This window comes from Arachis hypogaea, chromosome 11 (assembly GCF_003086295.3).
Source record: "Arachis hypogaea cultivar Tifrunner chromosome 11, arahy.Tifrunner.gnm2.J5K5, whole genome shotgun sequence".
NCBI classification, from domain to species: domain Eukaryota; kingdom Viridiplantae; phylum Streptophyta; class Magnoliopsida; order Fabales; family Fabaceae; genus Arachis; species Arachis hypogaea.
In genome coordinates, this window is record NC_092046.1 from 2,411,733 (window position 1) to 2,436,859 (window position 25,127).

The 25,127-nt window shown below is 30.5% G+C and overlaps 2 protein-coding genes across 3 annotated transcripts; both read left to right on the top strand.

Moving 5' to 3' along the window:
* Positions 1-15,824: 15,824 nt before the first annotated feature.
* Positions 15,825-19,368, top strand: LOC112719854 (KH domain-containing protein At2g38610). 2 transcript variants are annotated; one of them, XM_025770573.3, is made up of 8 exons: positions 15,825-16,092; positions 16,253-16,359; positions 16,444-16,532; positions 17,059-17,207; positions 17,479-17,598; positions 17,734-17,850; positions 17,989-18,132; positions 18,937-19,368. In XM_025770573.3, the coding sequence occupies exons 2-8, from the start codon at positions 16,268-16,270 to the stop codon at positions 19,081-19,083; spliced, it is 858 nt and encodes a 285-aa protein (XP_025626358.1). In that variant the 5' UTR covers positions 15,825-16,092; positions 16,253-16,267; the 3' UTR covers positions 19,084-19,368. The 2 variants fall into 2 exon arrangements, with proteins under 2 accessions (XP_025626358.1, XP_025626357.1); XM_025770572.3 differs by having other exon boundaries at positions 15,852-16,092; positions 17,479-17,607.
* Positions 19,369-20,372: 1,004 nt separating this feature from the next.
* LOC112719855 (cytochrome b-c1 complex subunit 8) lies at positions 20,373-22,526 on the top strand. The gene is made up of 2 exons (XM_025770574.2): positions 20,373-20,692; positions 22,304-22,526. Exons 1-2 carry the CDS (start codon positions 20,523-20,525, stop codon positions 22,350-22,352), a joined length of 219 nt encoding a protein of 72 aa, XP_025626359.1. The 5' UTR covers positions 20,373-20,522; the 3' UTR covers positions 22,353-22,526.
* The last annotated feature ends 2,601 nt before the right edge of the window (positions 22,527-25,127 follow it).

Consider the following 25,127-nt stretch of genomic DNA (forward strand, 5'->3'; position numbering starts at 1 on the left):
TTTGTTTCATTTTACATTTTTTTATGTTTCATTTTTTTTCTCTTTTAAATATGGTAGGTACTGTGAATCGTAAAAAATTATATATTTCACTACAAGAAACACTATTAAAATCGACAAAAAAATCGACGGTAAAATCGACGGCACGATGTGTCGCTTTTAAACGTGTCAATTTTTCAAAAATATAATACAATTGATAGCGTGGCAAACCGTCCATAAATTTTAAATAAAATCAACAACTTTTTCGTAAATAATATGAGTTTAAGATTTTTACCCATTTAGTAAAAGCGACAAATTTGCCGTCGATAATATTATATAAAATCGACACACTGTCTGTCAATATTTGATTCATTAAAATTGACAAAGTAGCCATCGTTTAGTTATTATCGACAAGCTCTCCGTACATTTTTTATTATTTTTTTTTGTCTATTTTAAAATTAAAAAGCGACAATGATGCCGTCGATTTTAATAGCATATTTTTTATTTTTTTTAAAAATAATAGACAATTAATGCAAATAAACTTTTAAATATAGAAATAAAATTTATACTAAATATTAGATAACGAGGCAAATAAATTTTTAAATACAAAATAAAATTTATACTAAATATTAGATAATAAACTTACAAACTTATCAAAATAATAATAAATAATCTTCTAACTTAAATATTCAAGACAAGATAAATAACTAAATTCAGACTTATATTCGTCTAAATTGCAATCCGCTAACAATACAAAATATTCGAAACAAAATAAATAACCCTACTCTTACTCATCTAAATAGTCCTCGTCTGGATCATCAAAAATTCGAGATAGTTAAAATCCTCCTCTAACCTGCAGGTTTAAGACACTCTGCAACTTCTGGAAGAAAGTGAAGCTCATCATTTGTATTGCTTGCTTCATCATTATCACCTGAATAAAGATAGTATTATTCCTTTCTTGTATAAAATAAAATCAACTCTAGGATTTGATTAAATGAAATCAAGTATATTTTTTTCAACTTGATAATAGTTGTTCATACATTGCTGAAGCATTAAATGAGTTACTCTATTTTTTATTAAATGTCTTCAGCTAGCTATCGAGTAAACATGTCACGTCAAAACTTCAATAAAAATTATCACATCATGAAATATTACCTAGTTCTGTAGTTTCACTAGGAGAACCTTGTCCATTCAATCAAGCAAAATGCTAAGATATTTATACATGTTACGTGAGAACGAGCAAAAAATATAACAAAAACTTACTCATGACTACTATTCTAAGCCAATATTTTTTCATCAATAATTTTATAAATATCTAAAATGAATTTGTTTCAACACTTACATATACTAACTAGGGTCCAAAAGGCACTACAAAGAAAATGAAAAATAGCGGCGGTTCTTGGAGTGATTTGTGGCGGTTTTAAACCGCTGCAAAACAGGATTCCAGCGGTTTGTTAAGCGTCGCTTATTAGGGGGTGGTTATATGATTTTGCGGCGGTTCTCAGGAACCGCTGGCACAACCGTCGCAAAACCGAGAAATAGCGTCGCAATGTTTAGCAGCGGTTTCTGGAAAACAGTGTCATTCCAAACAACTCAAATGCTTATACCATAATTTATTCCCACGTCTAAACATTTTGCAATAGAAAATCATACATGCTTAAATATGGTGCTAGTTCCAGATCCTTGACGACTTTTGAACTTTCTTCTGCTCTAGATAATTGGGAATTGTAGTATAATTACTAGTCTCATCTCTTTGCCCATGCGGCTATCCATGGGAAAATGAAGAGAAAATAAGGCACAAACAAATCTTGTTGATGCCTGTTAAAGAAAAAATAAACACCTTTATTAATATTATACATTCTTAAATGACTTTATGATGTTTGAATCTAGAAATGTTCAGTAAATACCTTCTCTCAAATGTTCAAAACAAAAATCAGACCTTGGTTTTGGAAACTGTGCAACAATGTGCATGGAGATAGAGAAAGATCCAGTGAAAATAGAGGAAGATAATAAAATTGAACAACACACTATAAAGTGTTGAAATAATAGCTATAGTTGATAGATACAATATGTAACATGAACTTTATATTGCTGCTGTGTGGATTCAAATATAGTCACAATATTATATACATTCAATGATCATATAATAAAGTGCATTATTTCCTTAACTTTTTCATTAGCAAACAATTATTTTTAGTGGAATTTATAAAAAAATACCAAATAATTACTCAACTATTGATAGAATGTGACCAAGAGAGTGTATAAGCAGAGAAGCATAGAAACGAATTGAAGAGTATAATATGTGAATTGGAAAATTTGTTTCATAAATATTGTTAGAAAACTAAAATTTTCATTAGTTACATGCCCTTCAAAATTCTCAACTGTTGGAAAATTTGTTCCATAATAAGCACTGTTGAAAAACACAAATAGTCATGTTCAATATATAATAAGCTAAATAGATATGCTAAGTTCGATAGATGTGGATTGTGTCACACAAAGTTATGTATATTACTAATTTTAAATTTGAATCTTTTAAATTTTATGAACTATATCACAATAATTTAAAATAGAATTAGTTAAGATTTCATTCAAATATAAAATTTAAATTTAAAAATAAAATAATTAATTATTTTTAATTCTCATATAATATTTTTAATCATCATATTATTATTATATTTTTGGGATTGTCTCACTAGACAGGATGAGACCCGGCGAAAAGGGCTAGCTCACTTGCCTCCCCTAGTTTTCGAAAATGCATTTTCTTTTATAAAACAATGCTTCTCTCTATGTTTTTCATTTTACTTTTAACTTTTTTATTTATTCGATTCTTTGCCTTCTTTTCAACTTTGATGTTCTTCCCAATGCACTACAATAAAAATAATTTTAGAATTCCGCTAGAGAGCCAATAGAATATTTGTACAATGTATATAATGGGCTATGAGTTAAAAAATGAACATCATTGATTTTGGGGTTCACCAAGGATCGAACTTTTGATCTTTCAGATCTAGAGCTTTGAAACTATGTCATGATACCACCCATCCCAAAAGTTTAATCTAATAGGAAAAGGTAACACTAATGGTTATATCTCTAATACTGAATCGGACATCTCTAAACCTCTATTGTACACATTGTACAGATATTCCATTGGTTCCCTATACTTCCTCATAATTTTAATGGCAAATTTTTAATTAGTTGCAATAACAATAAATGTTATACACTACAAGAAAATCATCGAATACTATCAAATTTATCGATAAATTTATCAAAAAAATTCGTCGGATTTAGCGGTAGAATAAATTTGACAGTATAAATTTCACTGGAAACTGTTTATTAGCGGATTTTTTATTTGCCGCTAATTACCGGCAGATATAAACTTTTAATTGCGAAATTCTAGAGCTTGTTACCGTCGAATTTTTTTCCGGTAAATCCGTCGGTAATATATTATTTATTATTAATAATTAAATTAATAGTGCCGACACCGACAATAAACTTAGATTTTAATTTTTTTAAAATTTGTTTGAAAACTCAATATATAATTTTAAATACTTAAATTTAATAATTTTTAAACTAACAAAATTCAAAGTTTTACAATTTCTTATAATTTTAAATAGTTTTATAATTTTTAATTGAAAATTCATAAACAAGTTTAAATATTAAAATTTATTATTAAAAAAATAATTCAATTAAGCAAGAAAATCAAATTTGAACTGCACCAAATTTTCAATTACAAAAATTTAACAAAATTAAATCAGAAATCGAAAGAACAATACTATGAGCATTAAAGATTAAGCTATACTAATACTACTACATTACATAAAGAATCAACCATACTAAACTATTTATGATATTAATAATTACCTAATTTATCATCGACAATATCAATCATACATTGTCATAAATTAAGCCAATACAATAGCCAAATCAAACACCAATTCATAACCAATAAAAATTTCATTATCAACTATCATCAATATTAATCATTTGAGACAATTCTAAAAGTTGAAAAGTAAATAAGTTTTTTTAGTTACCCAAAATTTAGTCCTTGTTTTTCAATCAAGTTTGATGGAACTTGACCTGTCAAGTTGTTGTTTTGTAGAAATCTGCAACAAGCAAAGCAAAGAGAGTTCAATAAAAAAATAACAAAGAAAGAAAAGATAAAAGAACTACAGGAACACTAAATTAATAATCAATAGTAAGTAGTAGATAAAATAATGTGCAACCTATGTAAGAGTTACTTGAAAGAGAATGAATTATTATATATACCCATTCATATTATCAACTTCTGGCTGGACATCTTCTAGCTTTATAGGTTCATTGTAAATCATTCTAATCATGGTAGAAAATAAGATGTGCCAACAAATACACACATATAACACAGCAAACCACAAGCATATATAGTGTGAACTAACCACAACATAAAACTAACATTAAGGCCACTGAAACTCAAAATTCTAACAAATAATTTGCATCAAATACTCAAGCAATAATAACAGTACCATCATTTGTATAAATTTTAGAACAATTATTATCTAAATACCCAAGCACTGAAATAGATAATCTTTCCAATCCAAAATTCTTTAACATTCTATAATGAATGATATCTAAATATGAGAGACGGATTCAATTTGAAAAAAAATATAAATTACAAAACAGTCACAGTATGATAAAAATTGTGGAAGGAGCAATGAAGAATTTACTTTCACCACAAAGAGATTTCTTGATAGTGATGTGAAGAACCTTAGTGGGCATCCTCACGAGTCCCTTCACCCTGAGGCGCTTGTCTTTGACAGAAGCACAGACAGAGGAGCCGAGCAGGACAACCAGGAGCGGCAGAAATAGAAAGGGATTCGGCGGCAACTGAAGCAGCCGCAGGCAAAGAAACCAGAGGCAGAGGTAGAATTGGATGGTGGTTCAAAAAAGGAGTTAGGGCAAAAAAGAGTTAACATTTTTTATTAAAATAAAATGAAAACAAGATGGAATAGGGAGAGGGATGAGGGCAACCTACCTGGACGACGAAGGAGAGACACAACTCCAGCGACAGAGGGAGCGACAGTGGCAACTCTTCCAACGGTGGCGGAGACAGAATGAGCAACTCCGTTTGAGGCAACGAAACACAATATAGGCGACTTGACACAAACTTTGGAGGAGAATGGAGGTGGGCAGCATTGGCGGAGGGGCTGCCGGAGGTAGTTGCAGGGGAGAGAGAAGAGAGAGGAGAATTGGAGGGGGAGGGGGGAAGAGTGTTCTTGAAAGTGAGGGGAGAGGGCCGCGCATTTTGGATTTATATCATGTTTCCCGTCAGATTTACTGACGGATAAATCCGACGGCAATACATTGCGTATGACCAAAACACGTTCCATTAATTGAGCTTTACCTGAGGATTTGGTAATTCTGACGGTAATGCTCGCGCCAATTTTTTTCCCTCCAAATATTACTGACAGATTTATCATCAAAAAATCTAATACGACGGTAACTTTTTTACTTGACGAATTTATTCCATATCCGCTGGTAAACCTGCCACTAACGTCCAACGCTAATTCCAACAGTATTCAATATTTTTCTCGTAGTAATATTTCTTATTTAGCTTATGTATTTGTTGTTATTACAATATGTTATAATGGTAATTATATTTTTTGGTGGTAATTAAAAAGATCTTTATCAGTAATTATATAATTACCGCTAAAATCTTTTTAATTATAAAATATAAGATGATTAATATTTGATTACTGATAAATATATTAACGGTTATTTTTATTATTGTTAAAAATAAAATAAATGTTGGGAATAATACACCATTCCCTCTTGAGAAAATACCTTTCACAGAGAAATAAAATAGACACAATCACAACACAAGAATTTAACGTGGAAACTCCAATTACCGGAGAAAAAATCACGGCCGTTGTCAAATGACAACCAGAGAATATCACTATGTGAAAATTGTTGCAACACATAGACTTCTTTCTCTCTAACACCGGCACCCCAGTACACCCACACTCTCTCAAAGCAAATATCTAACTACACCTCACAACACTCTCTAATCAAAGAGTATAGAGGAAAAGAAAAATCAGATACAAGCTTAAAGTGTTTCTGACTGGTGCAAAAACAAATGGAGAACTTAGCCTCATATTTATAGCATAGGCCACCCACTCCATTTGCTATCCTAAGCAATGTGGGACTAATTCAACCAAATCCTAACAATAAATAACTGGTAAAAATAATTTTTCTAGTCGTATATGTTCATAAAATCATATTCGAAGAAGGGATATATAGATGTAGGGAGGGACATATCTGAATAATCAACATCTTTAATTTATGATAGTAGAACAACGAAAAATATATCATTTATAGAATTACAGTGACCATATTAATAAGGTGATAAAATGTAATAAAATAAAGATGAATCCCTATTAAATTTATAATTTTTATAATATAAAAATTTTATTATTTTTTACGAATAATTAAACTCTCACTTTTTTTTAGTTTAGAGGAGTTTGATTTAAAAGAAAATAGTACCCAATAAAAATGAGTCCAAGAACAATACAAATTATATATATTTAAAAAAAACATGAGTTAATAGTTAAATTAGTTCTCTTGAAAGATAAGGCATTCTTTAAATTTGTTATTGAAAATTTTTTTCAATTAAATTGGTCCTTCAAAAGATTACGAATTGAATTAATCATATTTGTCCTTTAGTTACTTCACTTACAATTTTCGTCAACGATTGATGATATAAAATGTTAACTGATAGCATACATGACATATAACATATTCAATTAGACGTTGACTAAATATGTTTACGAAAATCTATCAATTTAGTTATTAGGTCATATTAGGAATAAGATTTTTATAATTGGAAAAAATAACTAAATTAATAATTTTTATAAACATATTTGGTCAATATCCAATTAGACATACCAAGTATTATATATATGTTATCAATTAACGTTTTACAACATCAATCTTTGAAGAAAATTATTAACGGAATGACTGAAGGACAAATATAATTAATTCGTAATTTTTGAAGAACTAATTTGATTGATAAAATATTTCAAGATTGAATTTGAAAAACATCTTATTTTTTAGAGATTAATTTGACTATTAACTGAAAAAAATTATAATACCCGATACATTGAATATAGAGTAAAGTATTGTTTTTGTCCCCAACGTTTGTGGTAAATCCTATTTGTGTCCCTAACGTTTAAATCGTCCCATTTGTATTCCTAACGTTTGTAAAAGTGATTCAATGTTATCCTGCTGTTAATTACACATCATGAGCGCTTTAGTTTGAGTTTTAAAAATCTCTTCTTGAAGTTAGAATACAAATGTCTAGGATAGAATCGACGATCTACTCCGAAAAATAGCTCATCAAATGTTGAAACTAATTCCTACAACATTTACATAATTCACTTTTCTAGGGACATAACTGAATCTAAACACAAATAGTGGGTATAATATTAAAATCAAATACATCCAAGTGAGACCTAATTGAGAAGGAATACATCCAAGTGAGAATAATTGAAAACTATAATCTGATTTGTTAGTATAATTGATAGTAGGATAACATTGAATCACTTTTATAAACGTTAAGGATACAAATAGGACGATTTAAACGTTAGGGACACAAATAGAACTTAACCCAAACGTTTGGAGACAAAAACGATACTTTACTCTCAAATATATTATGTATCATCGTATATTAGTGTCTTGTTCTCCAAGTTATATTCGATGGCAACATTTTAATTAGATGCAACGAAGAATAACCATGAGTGAATTTTTTTTCCATTGGTTAGACATATTTAAAGGAATTTAATTACATTAGTGAATGACGTAAACATGCAATAAAAAACGTAAGTGCGAATTTAATTTTAATGCACTATTAATATAAAATAGTTTTATATATATTTAATTACGTAATGTCATACCAATAATTATGCAAAAAAAAAATTAAGGAAATGACCAATTTAACCTACGTTAAAATTTTCAGTTTTCCAAAGTTCAAACTGAAAATTGTTAAATCTTTTTGAGAGACTAAATAACTTATATTATGTATAATCTTTTAAATACTATCTTTTAAATACTATTTTAAGTGTTAACTCACTAAACTAGACACCCAAAAAAGAAAAAAAAAACTCACTAAACTAACTCCAATTGGGCTGATTATCGTGTAATCTAACCAAACAAAACATCCGAATTGTGTTAACATTTTTTAGTAGTACTAGTAATACAAATTTAACTTGAGAATACTTACACAACACATCGTGCGTGAATCTCATAATTGCGACCTATCTTGTCCCATATTTGCTCCATACGTTCTTATTACCTCGTAGCTTGTCCGATCCATGGGCCAATATCCCTCTTATTTATTAATTATTACTATTTATTTTGAGGGAAAAAAAATATTATACACCTCATAGTTCTAGGAATCCTATGCTTCTTCCCTCTTAATTTAAGTTGTAGTGGTACATTCTATTCTATATAGCTTGATTTAGGTGCATGCACGTGACATTGTAGGCAAGCCCTCGCTTTATACCATACTTTCTTGAAGCTTATATTCCACATTTATTTAGAATAAGGTTTAAAAAAATATATGTTATCAAATTATTAATGTTTAATTACAATAATTCAATAATAATTTTAATTCGTGCACAGTGAATAAAGCCTGTTAATAATAATGCAAGTCTGATTGAAATATAGCGGCAGTTCGAGAAAAACCGCCGCTAAATATTGTCCTGATTGCAGTCTCGACCAATAACTGCCGCTATATGTGCCGCAGGTTGCTGTTTTGCAGTGGTTTTATAAAACCGTCGTAAAATTTTTACCGCTATCTGCTGGAATTGTTGTAGTGCCACCTCGATACGAATTTAAATTTTCTAAAATAAAAATTTTCATACAATAATAAAGTAGGAATTAATTACTATTAAATTTGTAATTTCTATAAAGTATTAAAATGTATGTTTTATTATCTTAGTTAAAAATAGTTAACTTCTTACTTTATTATTTTGTCAACTTTTTTAATTTAGAGAATCTTAATCTTTGATACTACTCGTAAATATGTTATTCGTTCTATACTTCTATTCAAAGAAAATAATAAATATTTGAATTCTTACATTTACAGCTTTCTCAATTGTAATACTACTCATACAGAAAATAAAATTAGATGGTTATTACATTACGCCACTAGAGATTAAATTAAAAAAAAATGTATGCATATGTTATATTTAACAACTAATAAGTTAATATATATTTTGGAAAGAAATATATGCTTTAGGCTTAGGTAATTTTTTAGGTAATTTTGTAAAATAAAAGAAAAGTAGTTCTGAAGTATTATACTTACTTTGCAATTAAAAATAAATTATATATTTGAATTTCGATTTGTGTATGCAGTAACTAATTAACTAATAATAAACTCTTAAATAGAGTTTTAATTCTCAATGAATCAGTCATTGACATGTCAAATTATTAGAATATAGTAAAAAAAAAAATAAATTATACATTTTGATGACTATACCGAATAGAGACTTTTTTATTATTCTTTTTTTTAATGTATACCTTAAATATCAGCTAGCTAGAATGTAACAATATTTAATTTCTTCATTCAAACACACATAAACTCATAAAATAGAAAAGATGCACAAAGTTTGGCTTATATATTCCCTAGGAATGAAAGCTATGATGATTCCCATTTAAAAATAGTTGTTCTGGTAGGTGGGTTGAGGTAAGACAAAAATGGGGAGTGTGACAGTTGGTTTTAGAAAAACAAATGGTATAACATTAATATACGTGCCACATTTTCTTACAAATTGTAAGCAAGTTGATAGATTATAGAAATCAATAATAGCGGTTACTAAGCTGTCAAAATTAATACCAATCTCATCATACCGAATAAATAAGAGAAAATGACCTTTTTTTCTGCAAAATATTTAAATGATTTTTTTATTTATAAAATATATACTCTCTTCTTTTATAACATTAAAGAATATATATTTTAATTTATTTGATTAAAATTCTATTTAATAATAATTATAACTATATAAATGAGTAGTAATTATTTGGTTGATTCAAATAATATTAATATAATAATAATATAAAATATTTAAATTATTACAAAAAATATTTAATTTAAATTTTTATATATTTTATGATTAATAATAAAATATTAAAATAAATAAAATATATCACAATAATAATAAATATATTGTTAAATTTGAAGAATTAATAACAAATTAATTGATAATGAACAAACATTATTATTAAAGTTAAAAGTCCAATTATATATTAATATATGTGATTAGAATTTTTTTTTTTATTAAGATGACTATAAGGCTAAAATAATTCAAAAGAAAAGGATTACAAAGGATGGGGATATGAGATTCCACAACTATCAGCAAAGAGATGCATTGAGATTTTTTCAGGGGTTCTTCAAAAAACATACTTTTTTCTTCATCATCCAATATCAGGTTAGCTAATCTATCCGCTACCTGATTAGTCTCTCTGAACACATGTTGAAACTTCACTCTCCAACTATTATTTATCATAGCCCGTATTCTTCGTAGAGGATGAAAAAGAGTTGGATGATGCATGGGAGAGTTTTTTATAAGCTTGATCGCTCCTTGAGAATATGATTTTATTATTAAAAATTTGATTCCTTTACTCCAAACAATTTTCAACCCCACTTTTATATGGTTAATTTCAGCTTCTATGACCTTTGTATTATCTAATCTTCTAGCAAATTCTCACACCTAACCACCATTTTCGTTCCTTAGAACTCCAGCACAACTCGCTGGCCCCGAATTTTCTCTGAAGGTCCCATCAGTGTTTAGTTTGTACCAATTCTCCAGGAGAATTTTTCTTTAAGTTTGTTTAATGTGCAAAAACTAGTGGCAATCAAAACTGGCCTAATAACAAACCTAAAGTTCGTAAGTTCTCTCTCATGGATTCAAAGAAATAGTTGTTAATCACAAATCATACGAATACTTCTTATCAGAATAAAAAACCAAGCTTAAGACCAAGTAATGATACAAACTCAATTTCACATCATTAATTTGTTTATGGTCTATGAAATTGATAGCTAACTAAGATTGATTGTTTCACTTCCATCTGAACTAAACTCAAATCAACCGAATCAGTCTTTTCTCTTCTCTCTTCTCTTTCACCCACATGATTACTTTCAAGAGTAAGCAAGAAAATGTAGGTCTGATTAGGGCTCAAATTAAGAAGGAAAAGTGGTTACCAAAATCAAGAAACAAAGGAAAAGAAGAAGAAAGTCAGAAGTTAGGGTACCAAAAAGCAACGATCAAATCCAAGGTTATTCAGAAGATTATTTCTATCTTTGTGCTTCCTAAATTGCTTGTTAAAATGCTTTCCTCCCTCAAGCACCGAACTGAAAAGTTGAAGAAAATGAAGGTTATAAAGCTCTGTTGTGTATCAACGGTCAAGAATCAAACTTGGAGTCAAAGTTTTGATATACGGCTTGGATCCTTCAAGAAATTTAAAAAAGAATGAAAGAAAAGATGGTAGGTATGGATACATGTATGGTTCAATCAATGCTGCTATTCTATCTCTCTTCTGCGCCGCTAATACTGTTGATATTCGGAAGAAGAAGTCAAAAGTGATGGAGTCAAGTATCAAGTTTTTGAAGTTTTACTCCTCTATTAAAGGGATAAACGGCCAGAGATTGATTCAAGGAGTGAGAGCACGAAGTTTAAGTTTCCGTAGCTTACAAAACTATACCTTCTTCTCCTTCATGGTTCTTTATTGAATATTCTGCTTTTTCAATTTTATCTTTCTCTATTTCAATAGAAAAAGACATTAAAGTGATAAATTAAGAAAAAGCTATTGAGAGAAAAGGCAAAGAGAGTTAGAATTGGAGAAAAGCCAAATGTTTATTTCAAAAATTCTTTGTACATTTTTCTATTTTATAATCATGATCTTGAGAAAATTTTCTTACTAAGTTGGGTGAGTACTTAGTAGTTGAAAATCTAGGGGGTGAACCTAATCAAATCTAGCTTGGGTAGAAGCTGAGTTTGTCATAGATAGGATTGGGTTGAATCCTAAGAAAATTAGTGTTTAAAAACTTTGAAAAATAGTAAAAATTCTATCATAGTTGTGAAGGAGACTGGATGTAGGTCACATCGCACATGGTGGCTGAACTAGGATAGATATATGGATGTGTCATTCTTCCTTCTTTGTTCTAATTCTGGTTTTATTCTCTAAGAGACAAAATAAAATTGTCTCCTGCTTATTCTATCTAGCAAGACGTCACAGCAACTCTACTCCCATACAACTCTGTTTTGGTTCCTTTATCAACAAGAGACAAAATAAAAGTGTCTCATGCGTTTTCAACAAAAACAAACTTAACAGATTTTCTAACCTTCATCCAATTTAAAGTAAAATCCAACAAAGTAAAAAGAGACCTAGATTCAACTCCTTCTCTAAGTCACTGATAATCATCATATATTATTATAATTATTATTATTTGAGTCAAATAAATAATTATCACTAACTTATATATATAATTATAATGAATATTAAAAGTATTTTGGTCAAATAGACCAAACGTATGTTATATTAAAATCTTACAGGAAAATAAAGTATATATTCTATAAAAAATAAAAAACAGAGTCCTATTTAAACATCTCATTTATAAATAAATAAATCCTATTTTTTTATTTTATTTTTTCTAATAAAATTCTCTTATCTTTTATAAATCAATCAACTGAGAATTGATATATGCTTTGAGCCTTTTTTTTTTTTTGGGTACCTAGCTAGATTTGTTTGATTTGTGAAGGTTGTTGGAAGATAACTTTTCATACTTTGCTATGCTAGTTGTAAATGACTTTGGTAGGGAACTAAGGATCATAATAACAATAAAGGATATGCATTTGGTTTTGATTTGATTTTATAGTTTATGGTAATAATATAATGATATATGAATATGAAGATATTAATAACATAGCGTGAAGCATGCGGGTGATTGGTTTCAATCTACATGTTCTATGGTCTGGTGACATTGAAAACAGTGTCCCCCGTTTAGTCATATTGGTGTGCCCTATTTTACTTTGATTCTTCCTTTCCTAATTGATTCATTGATTGTACCAAATTCAATCTCTACATACCCTCCCAATTTAGGGTACATGATTTTACTTTAGCATTTTATATTAAAAAAAAAAAGAAAAGTCTAGGAGGTCAGCAATTTTGTTAAATTCTGGCCAGCATGTAACCAATAAAGAAGAGTGAGTCATTGGATGAAATCTCATATCAATCTCACACCATTAAAACCATCATTGATGGTTATTTGATGGCTACAAATCACAAAAGTTGCTGGCCCTAGCATTCCTCAAAAAAAAAAAAAAAAAAACCTTTCTTGGTGCATTAGTTGTTGTTTATAGTATCTCTTAAATAGATTAAAGAAAAGTATATCGAACCAACTCCAAATCAGCCAAAAATGGAACAACTTAATTAATTATAAATATAGTAATTAGTTTTATTTATTTATGATTTAAAATATTAGTTATTAAATGTTTCACCACATTCAAATTAGGAGGAGATACATTCAGTATCATTGCAACGTGAATTACGGAAACTGATTCAATTATTTTCCATCTCTTCACCCTCCTTCCCTCTCCAAATGCCTAAAACATGATAAATCAGAAAATAGATTCAAAACCATCCAATTTATAAAGAAAAGAAACATCCTAATGCCTAACATAAATACCATCCACGTAGAGGTTTTGAATTCACAAAGAGACATTTGGCTGGTTTTTTGGCTGGTACCCTCTTAGTTTCCTAGCATTGTTGATAGATTAAGGACTAATTCATCGCAGATTAAAACATATTGAAATTTGAATTCTCGACACTTTTCTGAACGGACAAAAGTGAATTGACTCGACCAACCTAAATTAATTTTTGGTGCATTAGTATAAATCTAGAACAACCAACTTGGACGTGGTTAGATCACTTGTTCGTTTAAATAAATTTTGAAAGTTTAAATCTCATATTGTGTATGCAACATTTTATTAGTCAGCAAAAAACTATTAAATAAAATTTAAATACCGTAAAAAAAATTATAAACCTAAAACATATATATATCATAAAATTATAAATTCATTTTTTTCTTTTTTGTCGCAAGAATACATCAATCTATAAATACTTCTATGAATACTTGCTAAAATTTGTATTGTATCTAAATCTTAAATGACTAATCAAATATCAAATTCACCTACACTATAATATAATAGAAATTAAATATCACAACCAGCTCAAGGGATGAAAGAGGCCTCTTTTGTCACATAATGAATATGTGGAGGAGCTTTCTTTTGCATCTTTGACTATGCCATCCCTCTTTTATATATCTATCTCTTCTTCAATATTTACATTACATATTTTTATTAGTCACAACCTTTTTAATGACTAATTATCCTTTTCTGACGTACAAAATAGAATGCATGAAATCCAAAATAATTTAATGAACTTTTATTGTTTGATTTTTGGTAATGTTACTATAAAACAAAAATAGTTAGTGATAGAACGATTTCATCCTTCCAATTATTGGTCAAATTAATTTTGAAGAACAAGGATGAAAATAGAATCATGGTTTATCATTTTTGTTTTGTTAAGAATAGTGTAATCCTTCCCCCACAAAAAATAAATAAATAAAATAGAAAAATTTGATTCAGCTAGGCTTCATTCCACTCCATTCTCTTATCTACCACCAATTCAAACATAGCCTAGTGAGTACAACTCACTTACCACCACACCTCATGCTTGTTGGTTATACAAATTTAATTAGAGATTATTATTATTATTATTATTATTATTATTATTATTATTATTATTATTATTATTATTATTATTATTGCTACTTTGATAAGAGAATATATACACAAATTCTTATTATCTGTATGAAACAGAAAAAATTAGGGGTGAGCATGGGCAGTGAATACTCGATTATTCCGAATTCGAATCGAACCAATTAAATTGGTTTTGAAATCAACGGATAATCAGGTACAACTTGAATCAAACCGATGACTTTTGTTAGTGATTGGTTCGGGTATCGGTTTTAGGAGTGCGGAATCCGAACCAACCCACAAACCTGATTATATATTAATTAAATAAAAAAATAAAAAATATATATATGGCTTTTCATTAGACAATGATTATTCATTATTAATATGTTTGGATTTTAATGAGTTTAGTTTTAATGTATTTGGTGTTTAACATGTTTGGATTATTTCTATTAATGTTACATGTTTATTGTACTTGTTGAATTTTTAAGATAAAAATTTGGTTTTTTTATGAATTTCAAAGTCACCGGGTATTCAATTAGCCGAACCGAATCAATCTGTTCTTAATTGATTTGATTTGGTTCGGTTCGAGTACATGTACAAAAAATGCAAATCCGAATTAAACCGAACCAATTATATTTTGATCAGTTCGATTCTAATTTTATCATAAACCCGAACCAAACCGACCCGTGCTCACCCTTAAAAAAAATATCAACAATCATAGATATTAACAAGTTTCTAGAAATAGAGATGAAGTTAGAAGTTTAAAAATTAAAAAATTCAGCTATAATTTAATTAGAATTAGATCGAATATAATAAAATAATATATTTATATATATTATTTTAAATTAATTAATCGTTAAAAAATTATATCAAGTGGATCGGTTAATCAGTTCTTTGACTGTTTTTTTTTTTTTTTACTTTTTAATCGATTTGTTGTTAACTGATTTTTACATGAACTGAACTGATCTGATGGCTGATTTTTTGGTTAACCTACTTAAAATTATGTCAAAAATTGTCGAATTTAAAATTGATATATAATTTAAAAAAAAAAAAAAAGCTGTTAAGGTGGGGTTCACCAGTGATACACATGTGTTAGACAATTAATTTTTGGCAATGTATACAACAGAGACGAAAAACATATATACACATAGTTGATAGTTGATACTACTACTAACCCTTTTGCATTTGTATTCATCAGAAGCCAACAAAACACACATAGAAGATTATGATGATGAATTGATGATGTTGATGATGATGATGATGATGATGAGGGACAGAGAGACACCCCTTTAAGCCTTTGCTTTTACTACTGAGCCTACACAAACAAGAGGTGGCCCTCCCTTCCCCTTCATCAAAAATATTTTCTATTTTTTTTTTCATACCCTTCTCTCTTCTTCTTAGGTTTAGTTCATTCTTTTTTCTATCTATTATTATTATTATTCATTTTCTTTCTCCCTTTGAATCTCAATTGTTCTTCTTCTTCTGAGCAGCCCTTTGTAGAATTCATGTCTGGCTTGTATAATCAGATTTCCTCACCTGCTTCTCAAAGGGCTAATTCACCAAACATAAACATGAGAAGCAATTTTGATGTTGATAGGTTTGAATGATTCTATTCTTTAATTTGTTTGTTGTTTTTTCATAATATTGAAAATTCAACTAATTTGTTTGTTTTTTTTTTCAGTCACTACTTAACTGAGCTGCTACAAGAACACCAGAAGCTTGGTCCTTTCATGCAAGTTTTACCCTTGTGTAGCAGACTCCTCAATCAAGGTTATTAGTTTTCTTTTGATTTCTTATGTTCTAATGTGAAATTCAATGGTGTTTAGTGTTTGTATCTTCAATTTCACTACTCTTGTTTGTTCAATTTTTCATTTCTGTTGAGACACCTCTCTAATTTGATTTCTGTTACTCTGAACTAGTTTATCACCTTTTCTTTGTATTCAGGGTTATAATTTTAATCTTCTTTTGTAATGCACCAAGTTCTCAATTTCAGTTTATTGATTATGGATTGACTCAATCATCCTACATTATGTAATTTTCTGTATGAATGATTCTTTACAATTCTGAATCTGTTGAGTGGTGACAGAATCATGAAAAAGGAAGAATACATTAGTAAAAGTATACATTAACCTCCGTCGAGATTTTTCGTTGTATATATCTTGCTAGAACCCTTCCCATTCAATGATTTTCAACTTATATCAAGAAAGTATCATCAACATTACTTGTGCTCTTTTAGATTCTGTGTTGCTCTTCATACAAGTTCTTCTTATATTGAGTATCATTTTCATTGTATCAGAGATTTTAAGGGTTTCTGGGAAGAATGGAATGTTGCAGAACCAAGTAGGATTTAGTGACTTTGACAGAATGCAATATGTAAGCCCGAGTCATATGGTTTCGTCGGATATAACACCGAACTTCACTGGCTGGAACAGCTTGTCACATGATGTAAGTATCTCAGCATTTTGTTCTAACTCAATATGAAACTTTCTAATTGTTAACCTAGCCTGAGATTAGATAATATCACATGCGCATACGCGACACCCTTTGATTTGTTGTGGTAAGGGTAGATGTTTTATTCAAATGCAGAGATGTTAGTGTATTTATCCGGTCACGACATCTTAATTTCCTTTAAACATTTACCAGCACTCTTTCAGTCTTTCACTTCTTTTCTTTGTTTAAATCTTATGGCCATTTCTGCATGATTTGGTAACATCAGAGGCTAAGTGGAGTACAAGGCCTAAATGTGGATTGGCAAACATCACCACAAGCAGTTCCGAATTCTCACATTGTGAAGAAGATTTTGCGCTTGGATATTCCGAAGGAAGGCTATCCAAATGTAAGATATGTAAGACATTTTCTGCTGCATTTTTGTCCCTAAGCTCTAAAAGATTTATGCATCCTCTAATAATGTTGTGATATTTTTCAACTTTCTATTAACCGTTGAATCACTAAGGCTAGTTTAGCTTTTCAGTTTAATTTCGTCGGCCGGCTTCTTGGCCCAAGGGGTAATTCGCTCAAGCGAGTCGAGGCAACAACCGGTTGCCGTGTGTTTATCAGAGGGAAAGGTTCAATTAAGGACCTAGACAAGGTATCATCTCATCTATATCTTACTGGATTGTGTAGTAATACAATTAACTAACCACCAAAGATTATGAAAACTGAACAATTGAAATGAGTGGCAAATAATTTAACAGAGCCTAATTATAATAACTTTTTGAATATGAAGGAAGAGTTGTTAAGAGGAAGGCCAGGGTATGAACACCTGAATGATCCACTACACATTTTGATTGAAGCTGAACTACCAGCAAGTGTTGTTGATGTAAGGTTGAGGCAAGCACAGGAAATCATACAAGAGCTACTTAAACCAGTGGTATGTACATCTCTCTTTCTAACTCTTTTGCATTTATCAGAGTTCATTGATGAAACTTCACATATATAGTTCCCAACATAATCTCCTTCCATTTTATCTGTCACTGTTACTTTTTAGTACTCTTAATATCTTCGCTCGTATACATGTGATGTTGCATTGATGCAAGGTTTAGCCAGTTGAATTGTTTTTCCTTTTCTGAATTGGCAAGTGTTAGAGATATAAACATTCATGTTGCCTCCTCCTATAAGTTTAAACTTTTGGGATGAGTGGTGTCATGAAATTATATCAAACTCTATGTCCGAAAGGTCTAGATGTTGTCTTCTCCTATAAGCTTAAGCTTTTGGGATGAGTGGTATCATGACAGCAAGCTTGTAATTAGGGAACTCATATAATCTTTGAGTTTTGGAACTTATATATAGTTATAGTCAATAGAAATGTAGAAAGGGTAAGCCTTGACGCTCGATCGTCCCTCTGAGCAAAATTATGAGAACAATATGCGTTTAGTTTGCGTTTTCGTTTTCTGTTTTCATTTTCATAAGTCCTCCCGTACATATATAGATTGTATATCAATAGACTAATTAATCATCCTTCTTTTGAATATAACATGACGAATTTGTCGTATTTAAATACTAAAAATACAGCCTTTCCCTACACATTTTGTCAAGAACAAGATTGCAATTTACTCTTATTTACATGTCTCAAGACAAAACATTTGTAGGAAGTATAGGTATTGATATATATAATTTCTTTTTATTTAACTTTTCTTTTTTCTTTTATTTAAATTTCTTCTGTTTACATGTGAAGGATGAGTCACAAGACTTCTACAAAAGACAACAGCTAAGGGAACTTGCAATGCTGAATTCCAATTTCAGAGAAGAGAGCCCTCAATTGAGTGGTAGTGCCTCTCCATTCACTTCTAATGAAATTAAAAGGGCCAAAACTGATCAGTAGGGGAAAAAAGTTGCTTTCTATGTAACTAAAAATCATGTATAGCTTCAAATGACAAGGTGGTTTTATTGCAGAATATGTAATGCTGATTTTGCAGAACAAAAATAACAGGGGGGAAAGGGACATATATATTATATTCATTGTGACAATATCTATTGCATTATTAGTATAGCAAAACTGTTTATTATTGATAATGTTTAGAAGACATGTCTCATAACATAAGTGTACTTTTTGAACAATGTTATAACTTATAAGATCTCAATATCAAAGCTACATCTTGAGACAAAATTTATCTGGAGAAGCATTATGATTGTAAGGAAATAAGGAAGGTTTATGTCAAATCTTATAAAATACAGAATTATCAGGAGAAGTTATTGCATCATTTTACAACTAGAGAATATCAGAATTTTTATGATCGTGAGGTCTAAAATTTGTTCATAGAAGACATGTTAAATATATAAACGGTTAATATGCTTCATGAATTATTTTCTTCTAACAAACCATTTTTGGAAGACCATATCTTGAGAATCATGCCAGTAGGGCCATGGAAGTTAATGTAGATGTTGATGTTGTTGACTGTAACACTGCTAAGACATGTTATATTAAAACTTGTTTGGTTTTGGTTTTGGTTTGATGATTAATGATTTGTTTCTGCAAAGTGGGGCTATTTTTTGTCACAGCAACCACCTTTGTCCATCACTTTAATTCCTAGGCCTCATTTACACCATACAAGGATAAACTTTTCAATATTAGAGGAAATGATTAAGTATGCTTTATAAATTTTTAGGCTCGTGTATTAAAGTAAACAGTTCCTTGATCATAATTATAATATATTCTTTCAACTTTGATTGACAAATAAAATATTCAGATACTACATTTATCGAAGTAAGCTGCTATGGTTAATTGTTGCATACATAAGACAAGATTCAAACTATAATTTAATCGATCAACCAAGCTGGCAAGTTAGTCTATGAAATACTCTTTCATCATATGGTAACTCACAAGTTTTTTTTTAGTTTCTCACGGTATTTTTCAATTCAACCGGCTAAGGATTAATTTATTGCAGATCAGATCTCTATTTAAGGGTTTGTTATTGACCAATAAATTTTTGCATGCGCATGACGGGATTTAAACTTTGACACTTACTTAAGCAGACTAGTGAACTAATCATTATATCAACCCATAGTTACCGTAAGTTACAAGAAATAACATGGCACTATGAATTGGGCCGCTCGATATCCAAATGAAAATCCAGGCCCAGATAAAGCCCAAATTCCTGAGACCATAGCTAACCCCATCGCATATTTTTTCCGTTACTTGCAGTCACCAGAGAAGGAAAGAAAGAAGAGAACTCAGAACCGAAACGCTCCGTACAAGAGAAGAGTAATTCGATCAAAGGAGGAAGAAGAAGAAGAAGAAGAAGAAGAAGAAGAAGAAAGAAGATGGGGAAGGGATTCGTTCCGATGAAGGCGGTGACCTACGGCCTCTCACCTTTCCACCAGAAGATCATGCCTGGTCTATGGAAGGACCTGCCTACCAAGATCCACCATAAGGTCTCCGAGAACTGGATCAGCGCCACCCTCCTCCTCGGTCCCCTCGTCGGAGTCTACTCGTAATTAACCTTCTCTCTCTCAATAGCGTTTCCATTCGATTCGATTTTGTATTCTCTCTTCACTTTTGTTTCTAGGGTTTCGACTTTAATCGATTCGATGCATTACTCCTTTTTGCTATTTCTTCTTCGTAGTTTCACTGATGTTCTATTTCGGTTCACTTCGTGTGATGTTCTATTATAAAATTATCGAATTTATGGTTTTCGTCTTCTTGCGATTTTGATAAATAATAATCATCGATGATTGATTGCTTTTTTGGCCTTCTTAGTTCCATCGAATTTCGATTTCGATTTCGGTCCATTTCCTGTGTTTTTCTTAATTTTGAGGGAAATTTTTTTTATAAGAATTGATTCGCAAATTTGGTCCCGAGTTTAGAGGTGGCTATATAGAAATATAGGCTCTCAAAAACTCCGATTTGATCCCTAGGAATTATAGTAAGGACTGATATGGTAGATGTCCCTAATTCATAGGGACCATGTGATGAGTTTGGGATTTTTTTCAGTCACTGTTGTGTTTGGTTACTGTGTCTCTGTTTTGGATGAATCTGGAATTTACTGTTCTTCAAGTTAATAAAAACTTGTTTTGAAATTTGTGATGGTGTGCCATTGCTTTATATTGTTGGTTATGTTGAAATGTTGAGTATAATGATTAATGAGTGATTCTTGATTATATCATTAGCCATTTAACTATTCTAGTTCTTGTCCTGGTGCTTGGTTCTTCTTGTTTGTGTTTTTCTTGTTTGAAAATGCTGGAAATTGAGCTGAAATAAGCTATAATCGTCGTAATTATAATGAGAGGATGCTCCACTAGCTTAGCATGCATCTATATTTGAATTCGAACGTTATAACTATATTTTCTCGAAAAAGTAGAAGCGATGTGAGTGGGGAATGACTAAAACTTTTTCATATAAATTTCGGAAATATTAGTCTTTCTCTCTTACTCTAGTTGCCAGCTGTCCTTGTGATCCTAAGCTAAATGACTCGACTACCAAGGATGCTTCCTCTTGCGAAGGATCCAGTGCCCTCGTGTGAACCTAGAGGCACCAACCTAGCTCATGCTAAGTTGTTAGGTCTCATGTTGAAAAGCTTAGCCTAAATGTGGTTGTGATTAGCGCTGCTGTGTGTGATTATCTCTGCGTTTTCATTGAATTTTGAGATTCACTGTTTCTCAAGCTAATGCAACTTAGTTGAGTTTTTGACGGGGTGGCACTGCTTTTACAACATTGAAATGATGAGTTTAATGGTTAATGAGTCATTTTTAAGCATAGCAAGAGAGACATGCAAGTACTCTCTGAAAGCAAATGTTTGACTATGTGATTATTGATTATAGCATTAGCCATTTGATTTTTTTTGTGGATAAAGCTGGAAATTGAGCTGAAATCAGCTACATTGTCAATTATATGCGAGGATGTTGCACTTGTTTACCTTGATTCACATTTCTTTCTTTCTTTCAAAAAATATCTTGTATTTGATATCAAAGCTAGTGTCTCAGGGAAAAGCTTAGCCTAAATGTAGCTGTGGTTGGCATTGACATATGTTTCTTTCTCTCAGCTTCCCATGCTTCAGCTTTTGCTTTTGAATCTAATGTCATTCTTTCTCATATGGGATGCGCAGGTATGTTCAGAACTACCAGGAAAAGGAGAAGTTGTCCCACAGATATTGAGAGCATGACATTATCAATATTTGGATGGTTTCCAACTGTGTTGCTTTAATCTTTGTCTATGAGCAAATAATAATGTGTTGAAACTCATTTTTGCCCTTTTGCTTCTGAGATGCCTGTGAATTTGAGACGTTTCAACGTTGATATGTCTTAATGTTGATAGTTTTCTTCATTTTACTTTATGGTTGCATTCCCTTTTTCTTGTTTCATTTTGGTTTGAGATTGGTATATCATTGAAATGAATAGTGAAAATGAAGGTAGTGATAGAGTGATAGTATCACGTTATGAGATACAAACATGACAGTTTCATGTTAGGATCTCACCCATGGAGGGAACATGAACATCGGCAATTTCAGGAAACTTAAGTACAAGTAACTTCAATTGAATACCCAAGTACCAACTAACTACAATTTGGACCTTAATCTCTTGAAATTGTATCAGCACAAATAAGATTCTTGTTTGTTTGTTTTTAGGAAATGAGCTCCCGAAGAAGGGTGGTAAGAAACTAGTAATGGAGTCTATTTTCCATTTTAACGTATTAATGTAAATAATAAAATATCTTCATTTGAATTCAATAAAATAAGAAAATTAAAATTGGTTAGCATGAAAATTTAAATTTTGGATTTTGTTCAAATTCAAGACAGATTGTGTTCTTACAAAGTAATGGATTAAAAAAAAATCGTAATATTATACTAGACCAGTAATCATTTGAACTTTTAAACAGAGTGATGATTAACATTTTTTTTTTCAATTAATCTGTAATGTCTCGATTATCGGTCACAATAACAACTGCTGGAATCCAAGTCTCAATCTGACCTAAATTGGAGTTGAACATCGTTGTATCAGAATCACCATAGTGATGAATTGATGATTCTAGCTAGGGGTAGTAAAGCGGGCCGGCCCGCCCCAACCTGGCCCGCCCCGCCAGCTAAAATGGGTTCAAAATGCTAGCCCGCCCCGCTTTATGACGGATTGGCAGGTCGACGGGCTAGCCCGCTTGACTCTTTTTTTTTTTTTTAAAAAAATAAAATTCATTAAAATTAACTAAAAAATAATAATTAAAAAATCAAATACAAATAAAAAATAGTCAAATTATAATATAATTTTTTACTATCTTTTTTTAATTTTTAACTTCAATAAAATTGTTCAAAATAATATTTGTCAATAGAACTATCTTTATTTTAAAAAACATAATTTGAACAAATATATGAAATTGTAAAATAAAATAAATAAAATTAATAATGAAAAGAAGAATAAAAACAAAAACAAAAAAAAGTGTTTAAAAATTATATAATTATGAATTTTATAATAGTAATAACTCTTTTATTTAATAAAAAAAATAAAAATCTTCGACCCAGCGGACCGTCTCGTCCCGCCCCGCCAAAACCTGCTAATTTGACGGTGCGGGTTTGACGGATTTTTTTAATTTGGCGGGCTCCAAATTCTAGCCCGACCCGCCCTTTTTAGCGGATTTAGCAGGCCCGACGAGTTCAACCCATTTTGCCATCCCTAATTCTAGCTTAATTACAAAAACTTTGTTGGACATGAATTCTTAACACTCATTATTGACAAGAGTAATAAGACAAGTAGGTATCGTAGAATTTTAGAAAATTTTGTCCTGGACATATAGATTTCTTAAAAAAGTGCAGTTTGTGAATGGTGCAGTTGGCCCCTCATTGAGCTAAACTGTGTGCCCAGAAGCACATAGGAAGTCTTGATTAGGCAAGATTAATAGTAATTAATAAATTATTTATTCCCTATAAAATATCTATCGTTTTAAAATTTTAGGGTTTAGCTTTCATAATCATAACTCAGCTGACTTTCATCTTTATTTTTATTTTAGCATTTACATATTGCGTTGAACAGTCCGTTTCCAATAACTTTGATTATTTAAAAATCAATTCAAAAAGTCTTGCTTTAAGAATTCAAAAAATTATATATTATTTAGAAGTATCTCAACATGAAACAACAACTCTTGGGGTTAAAATATTAAGGAACAAGTAAATTGTATTTAAAATGTGCAGATTGCTTAAGTTAATAATTATATTTGGGATAAAGGTTTAACCCTCAATTTTAAGATAATTTTATATATTTTTAACACAAATAATTACAAGAAACATGTCCCAATTTCCCTTTCTTTGAATTTTGATATACTTGTGTTACGTCTACATCTATTTTCGCCATTTACTTTAATATTAATTTGTCTCTTAGTCAAACGTATTGATATTGAAAAAGGTTAGGGAATATAGCACCAAAAATACTGGTCCATACGTTAATAATTGTATAAACAATATCCGAAATTTGAGTTGTTATCACGGAACTTTTTAATTTTAATATAGAGAGGGGGTTGGTGTATAGTAGGATTATGGAGGTATATGGCGTATGAGGATTGTGCAAGACAAATCGAACCGATTGGAGGTATTGTAATCGGACGGACTGAGTACAAACGGTACAGAAAATTCTGGGTCTGATTTATGTACTGGCTCCACGTTGCAACTGGTACAGAAAATTCTGGGTCCAATTTCAGTACCCACGAAATTCTGCTTCACACAAATCGGACCGTCCGATTTGTGTCCCTCTCTCTGCAATGAAATCGGACGGTCCGATTTCTTTCCACTAAAACAAAAAATTGAACCTGTCACAACAGTGTATATTTTTCCAATACTCTATAACTCAGCGTAATTCACATGTCAACCTCATATTACAAAAAATTAGCCGTCATCACGTCCACAAAGTAATAATAATAACAATAAATAAATAAATAAATAAATAGATAAA

Bases quoted from the DNA above. Each gene is read 5' to 3' on its own strand.
- LOC112719854 (XM_025770572.3), top strand. From the start codon at position 16,268: ATGTCTGGCTTGTATAATCAGATTTCCTCACCTGCTTCTCAAAGGGCT. The intron at 16,360-16,443 runs GTTTGAATGATT...TTTTTTTTTCAG, and splicing joins AGCAATTTTGATGTTGATAG to TCACTACTTAACTGAGCTGC. The intron at 16,533-17,058 runs GTTATTAGTTTT...TCATTGTATCAG, and splicing joins TAGCAGACTCCTCAATCAAG to AGATTTTAAGGGTTTCTGGG.
- LOC112719855 (XM_025770574.2), top strand. From the start codon at position 20,523: ATGGGGAAGGGATTCGTTCCGATGAAGGCGGTGACCTACGGCCTCTCA. The intron at 20,693-22,303 runs GTAATTAACCTT...TGGGATGCGCAG, and splicing joins CCCCTCGTCGGAGTCTACTC to GTATGTTCAGAACTACCAGG.